At 40.8% G+C, this 7,937-nt stretch overlaps 1 protein-coding gene and 2 non-coding genes across 4 annotated transcripts in view; 1 reads left to right on the top strand and 2 right to left on the bottom strand.

Moving 5' to 3' along the window:
* Window positions 1-697: 697 nt before the first annotated feature.
* TRNAY-GUA (transfer RNA tyrosine (anticodon GUA)) lies at window positions 698-791 on the bottom strand. The gene is made up of 2 exons: window positions 755-791; window positions 698-733 (listed from the first exon to the last, which is right to left on the bottom strand). It is a non-coding gene; the product is annotated as a tRNA-Tyr (tRNA).
* A 2,703-nt stretch (window positions 792-3,494) lies between these two features.
* Window positions 3,495-3,586, top strand: TRNAY-GUA (transfer RNA tyrosine (anticodon GUA)). The gene is given in 2 exon segments: window positions 3,495-3,531; window positions 3,551-3,586. It is a non-coding gene; the product is annotated as a tRNA-Tyr (tRNA).
* A 254-nt stretch (window positions 3,587-3,840) lies between these two features.
* Window positions 3,841-7,937, bottom strand: part of dpp (decapentaplegic morphogen) — a 37,608-nt gene continuing 33,511 nt past the window's right edge. For both annotated transcript variants that reach the window (XM_017150586.3, XM_017150593.3), the window contains exon 3: window positions 3,841-5,848. In XM_017150586.3, the coding sequence (XP_017006075.2) occupies window positions 4,941-5,848 (908 nt within the window). In that variant the 3' untranslated portion in view covers window positions 3,841-4,940. The remainder of the gene's footprint in view (window positions 5,849-7,937) is intronic.

Below are 7,937 nucleotides of genomic sequence, written 5' to 3'. Positions count from 1 at the left end.
CGTCTGTAGAGTCGGTTTTGTATTCGATTCCATCGATTGTGAGTCAAAAAGTCTGCACATTTATGCTGATGCTCCAGCCTTTGTTGCCTTTTTGGCTGCCAGTTGTTATTATTATTCTGGATCTTGGCTCTCGGCTTTGTGGCTGGCCGGTCCTTTGTGAAAGGACAAATGCAAATTGAGGGCTGTAATTTTTGTTACAATTTGTTTTCTCCTTTATGATCTGATTCAGATTTATCAGAGTATTCTTTTGAGGTTGTCTTTTAAAAGAATAAATGCTTGATGTATGGTTTTTTCTTTTCCTTATTTTATAAAAGGTCAAAATGTTGCTTTTCATATAGGAAAATATACAGAATGTATTGTTTTAAAACTAAAGTTATTTTTTGTTCAACATAACATGAAGAGTATGGTTCTCTTACAAAAAATTTGTATTATTATTAACTTGCCTACATTTTAAAACCATAAGCAACTCCTTAAAAAGTTGACAATAGAAGTTCAAAAAATCAAATCACAAGTTTTCACAAACAAATGTTTAATACTGAAGCCTAGTACTCACTTCAATCAAAAAGGCGACGAAATGAAAATTTCTTTACAAAAAGGAAAGTATTTTTCTGACTGTTCGACTTTATAAGTTCGAGTATAAGTTTTGAGTATCGGCTTATCCTTTTTAAAGTTAATTAAAAAAAAAAAATAAAAAAAATCCTTCGAGCCGGATTTGAACCAGCGACCTATGGATGTCTACACTCGTAATTCCAATCTACAGTCCACCGCTCTACCAACTGAGCTATCGAAGGTATATATATGGCTCGCTGCAAAACGAGTTCATAAACAATCCGAGTGAAAGACAACTTATCAGCGGAGACAAATTTAAGTGGCGGTATTTCGATGGCGAGCAGGCGTCTTGGGGGGAAAATGAGCTTCGCTTTATGCAGAGCCAGCAATGAATATCGAATGTGAGAGGCGATTGTTTTTCTGATTTCTTGTATTTTTGTTTTTACTTTTCGGCCAGATGAAAGGACGGCGACGGGTGTAAACACAGACAGTGCGTATCGGGGGCGACAATTAACGTGGCCACCTAGTAAACGCCGCCCGTGAGTCATCTCCCCGGGGAACCAAATGCACCAAATACACCTATACCATCTACGCAGCATCGCCTGTGGGCCGGGGACTCGTACTCGGATTGGGATTCGGGAACCCTAACCAAGTGAATCATGCCAGAGGCGCGCAGAAGACACGATCCGTCTTATCAGGCGAGTGGCCAGAGGTCCAGAGAACTCGGCCGGGGGCCTAGGACACATACCACCTTGTATCTCGGCAGCAGCACTCGGACAAAGTGTGTTCCCGATAAGACAGAGGGCAATTTTTGACGGCCCAAAAGGTAGGTCCAGGGAAATACATACTTAACAAACCAATTAGGATGCCAAAAATGCGGCAAGTCATAAAAAACGAAAACCCGAAAACGGCCATACAACTAATATTGGTTTCTTTATATATGTGTATTAATTAGGGATGGCAGCTCTTATATAGGAAAGCAGAATAGTAACAAAACTTTTAAAATATTTCGAAAAAAAATAATCAGAATTAAAGTTAAATGTGATACTAAAATAAAAGAAAGAATAAATAAAATCCGAAAAATAAATAAATGTTATTTTAGAATTAGTTTCAACAGAAGTTGAATTAAATATTATTAATTCTAAACTAATAAATTAAATTTGTTTTATATTATTTATAATTTTTACATTAAAGAAAAACGATTTGTAGATTGTTATAGATTCGATACTTTTGCGGTGTGTCATCTCTAATATTCACTTACGATGGTCAAAAAATGTTAGCCAAGAAGTGCATCGGAGGAAGCGGAGCGAAAAAACTGACAGCTTACGGATAATTACCGAGGAAAACACACAGATGCAGGGCTGCTGGGATGCGGGGATGAGGGGCAGGTGAGGCTCGGGAGATGAAGATGAGGGACAGGTGAGCGGAGGGACAGGGAAAGCGGTAAAGCGGGATGGCTAAGCGCCATGAGCGGCGACTTGTGTGTGATCCATTGAGTAAGGTTTTCCGAGGCCTCGACTGTGAGTGTGCATGTGGATCGATTGCTCAAAACGTCTTGTTAGATAAGGAAAAATGATTCCCGCGGCGAGGGTTAGTTATTCGTAATTTGCTCAGGTATGTTACAACAAATGTTCATAATTTTTAAGAATGACTAGGAATCGGCTCTCGGCTTAGTTTCTCCCTTTTTTCGAATTTCCACCAAGTTTTGCTTATCAGCGGTCTTCGATCTCAAATGGTCGGTGAGAGCTCTTGATCTTGGTATCAATTTCCCGCTATGATTGAATGAATTTTCCCAGTCCCAATCTCAATATGTGGGCGTTCTACTATCGCTTCAACAGATCTGGGAATGGCCTACGAAAAATTGCCAAGTTCCTAGGAAAACCGAGAAATATTTTGGCAAGGCGTAAGACCCCTAAGTGGACTTTATCTTCCGACGCCTTGTGTGTGGCAAGTCAACTGAAAAGACCAAGAGCCTCGATATCGTCCACCTGATGAGTCATTTAATTGAGCCCAAAAAAATACACTTTGCCGCATGGGATGGGATGGGTAAATTAATTTACTCTTCCGATAAACCCAGAGGAGATGACTCATACAAACCTTCTTGCGACGGAATTGCATCTTTCGCTTGATTTTCATTTCATTTAGTTTTGTAATAGCATTTAATCGCTAAGGCTATTAATAGACCAAGGTCAAATCGGGATTTTCAAACTAAAGCTGAGTATAGGGCAATCCCCATTCTTATCAGCTTTGTATGCTCTCAATTCTGCGATTTAAATTCAGCTGAAAATACACTTTTCATATAGTAAATATATCATTCATCATTTCAATTAAAAAAAAGTTCGCTAGAAAAATAGTTTTAGCTTGGAACTCTTAAAAATATTTTTTTTTTACCTTCTGACCATTTCAAGTTGTTGTGCAATTTCAATCACTTGACATTGATTTAAACAATCAACTGGGAATACGAAAAATGTGCTGTTGACCTGAAATGTAGTATAATTAATATTTATTACCCACCCTTATCAGCATCAAAGTTCATTCAGCTGTTTGAATAGTTATTCCAGATTCCTATCGTTTCATTTGCCAGCAATTTGTTACGTTTTAGACAGTTCTAGAGAAGTTGATATGCATGCAGATCGTTATCAGTCGTTCCGAGCGGACTCATTTAATTAACAAATTACCCGTTGAGCTGAGCTTTTGCAGCTGGTTTTCCACCTCTCCACTAAATGCTATGCCTTTTTCTTATGTTTTTAATCTATAGCTTTGGCACTTGGTTTTCTTATCAACACGTACTGGGGTATTACCTGTGACAGTTTTGTTGTTGGCGCTTTTAATGCTGCGATAAGCGTTTTGCCATTGTTTCGCTTGATTTGATTTTTTGCTTAGTACTTGCTGAATTTATTTTGATAAGGTGACAAAATTTCGAACTAGCACCTGAGCTGACAACACCTTCGATAGCTCAGTTGGTAGAGCGGTGGACTGTAGAAGTGCAACGAGTGTAGACATCCATAGGTCGCTGGTTCAAATCCGGCTCGAAGGATCATTTTTTTTTAATATTACAAAAATTACTTTTTAGTTAAGTTCCTTCTTTCCCCCAACTCAAATCTAAAATAAATAAATCAACTTTGCTTATTCTTTTAATAAATTGTTTTTCTTTTATATTTTTCATCTTTCTTTTTTTTTTCGCTCCCGCTCATCATCATCATCGTCGTCATCAAAAATATGCTTTGTTTTAAATAAATAAAATAATAAAGTTTATATGAAAAATTACATATACAAATCGTGCTCTGCAACATCAGGCACGAATCGATATTTTCCATTCATCGGACTTTCTTTTTGTGTGATTTTTGTTTTTTTTTGTTTCTTTCGTTTCTATTAATTTATCCAACATGCTGAGCTTAGGCGATAGGTCTTAAGTTTCTAGATTAATTAACGTTTACGGATTTATTCGAGCTTAGCTTAGAACGCATAACGATGTAAATAGTTATTCATATATTTATAGAGCATACGTTTTGTTTATACAGTTACGTTTAGTTGAATTCGGAACGAAGCTTGAATACCCTTTCGTCGATATGTGTTTGTTTTGTATGTGTGTGTGCTTATGGATGAGTGTGTGTGTATAAAGTATATAGGTATTTTTAGTACATATACAATATCTGTTTCTAAAACTATGTGTTTAGGACTGATAGTTCCTAAGTAATTTCAAGTCATTATTCGATTATACTCGCGCTAGTTAATTTACAAATGGATTGCTATTGCTTTATAAAATTATTAACAAAAAACGGCTAGTAGAATAGGTCTCCTTTCCACAAACATGTACATACAGTAGATACCAGTTCGCATCGATATAGTTGTTTAATATTTATATATATATTAGCATTTTTATACAATTTGTTCAATTGGTCGATTTAACTCTTACACGTAATCCTCTTCTTCTCCTTCTTCTGTATCTTCAGCAGCAGCAGCTCACACAGATACGAAAGTATCTAATATCTGAAGTATCTGACGGATGGGCTTGGGGTGGTGGGGATTAAGGGGGGCGTGGCATGGCGGCTATATACAGTGGACTCTGCGCTCTCAAAATCGCTCTGATCTAGGATTTTTCCTCAGCCTGGCTGGGGAAATCGACAGAGGCTCCGTAGGTGGGCGGTGTTTTCTTGTGGTTGCGGGGGCGTGGGCGTGGGGGCGTGGCTGCCGCCTTTTTTATACGATTAAAGTCTAACGATTTACACTTAAAATTCAAATATTCAGTCCATTTTGTTTGCGTTGTGTTTAAAGCATTGACGGCTTGGAACCAAACAGCATTTGATGCTCTCTCGCTCGCGATTTCCTTTCGTTTTCCATTTTCCATTTTTCCTATATAGAAATAGAAAAGTGGTGCTCCTGGTGCGAATCTATCGACAGCCACAGCCCACCACGGTCATCTCCTGGTAGTTCTTCAGCACCACCGTACTTTGGTCGTTGAGATAGAGCATGGCCACGCTGTCCAGTTGCGTGGGCACGCAGCACGCCTTTGGCACCTTGCCGGGATTCATGTTGTTCACCAGGGTCTGCACCACAGCATGATTGGTGGAATTGAAGTGATCGGCGAGCGGGAAGGGGCACTTGCCGTGGCAATAGTACGCATCATAACCGAGCGGTGCCACAATCCAATCATCCCAGCCGACATCGGAGAAGTCCACATACAGCGAGTGCCGCCGGCAGGTGTCGTCGTGATTCTTGCGCCTCGCCGGTCGCCTCGGTTGCCGCTTATTCCTTCCGCCCTTGCCCCCCGAACCGCCCCCTTCTCCCCCGGAAACATCCCGGATGGAGCGCGCCTTGTGCCGCCCATCATCCGTGTAGGTGAAGAGCAGCGGCTGCTTGTGCTGCCACCGCTCGTGCGCCTCGTCCGCGCTGCGGCGCAGGCGTACATGATGATGTGGCGCCGGCTTCAGCGATCGCACCGTCCTCACCTCGACGAGCAGTCCATAGTTGCGCTGCGGACTCGCCAGCCACCGGTCCACGGCCGGCTGGACATCGAGCGACACCGTGTCCGTGCTGTTCAGCCGGACCGTCTTGGTGTCCAGCAGCAGATAGCTCGGCTCCCGCTGGCCCCGCACCCCCACCCGCGTGATGTCGTAGACGAGCACCTGGTAGCGGGTGCGGTTCGCCGACGACGTTCTGGCCACCACCTGCGGACTCAGTGCGTCCCGCGTCAGCTGCAGCTCGGCGGCCTTCAGCTTCTCGTCCGAGGGAATGCTCTTCACGTCGAAGTGCAGACGAAACCGGTGGTGGTGCGGAAATCTATCGTCGATTTTACTATCTGGAAATGGGAGAAAAAGGGGGTAACAGGTAAGTTTGGTGTTGGAAAATGAGGATTAAAAGTAATATTAACAAAATTGATGATATCTAAATAATTAATTCTTTTTATGTTCGCCTAGTTGCCTTACTTAAAAAGCCCTTTCAAAAGAAATATTTAATTTAAGAAACATATAAAGTAAATGATAATAAAAAATATATTTCCTGCCACTCCCTAAGCTTTTAGAAAATAGTTATATCCCTTTGCCCTTAAATAAATCATCTAATATTCAAATACTGGGTACATAAAAGATTTATGTTTATGTTATCATTTCTCCAAGTTCCATAAAATAATTCATTTTTTGATTTCGCAAATATTGTATATTTCTGTTTTTTAAGAATGTTAACCAAGCCTTATCTATCACCTGCCTGTTTTATACCCCCCTAAATCGGAATCAGCGAATTAAGCCGGACGATCCGGCGGATCAGGTGATATAAAGCGGGCTCGGATCTCCTGCCAGACGATTAGACACACCTTCGGTCGGCCAGAGAGTCCGACTACCTGTATTCCTGGTTTCTGGATTGCTGAGTAAGTAAGTACCCCCTGCTTAAATACACCCACCGCTCGAGAGCGTGGAAAGTGCATTCGGGAAATCTGGGACAAAGAAGGTCGAAAATCGCACGTTCCAGTTGTCCAGCCGCCTTTTTACGACTGGCGCCTGTGCTAAAGACCCTGGCCCACCCCGGCCTACCTTTTGGGATCTGTATATTATACGAGTATGTATATATACACCGGCAAGGTGCAAACTCTGCACGCTTGCCGAGGAAATCTTAATTTGAATCGACGCCGCTCTCAAGTACCTCGCACAAAGAGAAAAGCGAGTCGTAAATTCTTTTGGGAAGCGAGAATCAGGCGGAGGGATGGGTTCCGAAACCCAAAACTGAAGACCGAAAACGGCACAGATGCCGCATCCTTAGGACGTGGCCAAAAACTGAACCGTAACCAAGACAAACTCGACTCGCCAGTCGGCTTAGACACTTGGCTTTAGACACTTGGTTTGTGTGTTGCCTGTTTACCTGCTCCTAACTGCTTTATTGTTCGACCATATAATCCTGCGGAAAATAATGCGAAATACGCTTTAATAATAATTGTTATTCCTACAAATACAATATAAAAGCCATTTAGCGCATGCGCTAAACGTTCCTGGTGTAATTCCGGGGAAAAATTTCAAGGTCACTGCCGGGCTGTCGTCGCGGAAGAGCAGGTAAAAGGACTCTCGTGTCCTTTTAGCTGTTCATTTGGAAAAGCCGTGGAATTTCCGCGTGATTTCACAGCGCTTGCGTGAATGATATGAGGGGTGGATCGGGGGATCGCAGGATCGGGGTGTTCATGTAGGAGAAGAGCAGGTATGCAAATCGCTTAGATGAACTAGAATTTCAGGGAAAATCCGATTCGGTCTTCATTCGCATTTTGGTAGCGGAAAGTACGCGTTGCGATGAGTGGGAATATATAAATTAGGGGTAATACAGATCGAAGCCTTTTGGCGGTGCGCAAAGAGCAGGTGGAAAACCCAGGTATAGGAAGTAATCGAAAATGGATTGGATTACATTTGTATGTCCTAATAAAGTAGGCAAGTTGCTCTGTTTATAATATTCTTGGCCTATATGTATATCCATTTCCTAATCAAATTTCCTAGTTCTTTCATTTAAATATACCTTTTAATCTTTTCGCAAAATAAATATGTATCAAACGATCTAGATAAACCAGTATGTATACAATTTATTGGATCAACATTCTTCCATCAAAATGGAAATTATTCTTCTTATAAAAAGGCAATATAATTCTGACGATATATGTTTAAAATATATTCAAAAGATGCCTCAAAGAGTGCCACTAAAACAGAAAAATCCATAAAGGTCTGCATATCTTAAATTTAGATATTGGTTCATACTAAAGGCTACATATTAAATCATCCAAGTTTTTAATAAGTAGTAACTAAAATATCTTCTGAAAATGAATTTAACCCGTTTTAAGTGATATTTTAATACAAAAAGCAGGACTATCATTATTTTTAGCTAACAAAATATTTAAACCGTTTAAGTATTGCCTTTCA

Source organism: Drosophila takahashii, chromosome 2L, assembly GCF_030179915.1.
Source record: "Drosophila takahashii strain IR98-3 E-12201 chromosome 2L, DtakHiC1v2, whole genome shotgun sequence".
NCBI lineage: Eukaryota > Metazoa > Arthropoda > Insecta > Diptera > Drosophilidae > Drosophila > Drosophila takahashii.
The sequence above is the reverse complement of the archived record's forward strand: the minus strand, read 5'-3'. Positions and strand labels throughout refer to the sequence as shown.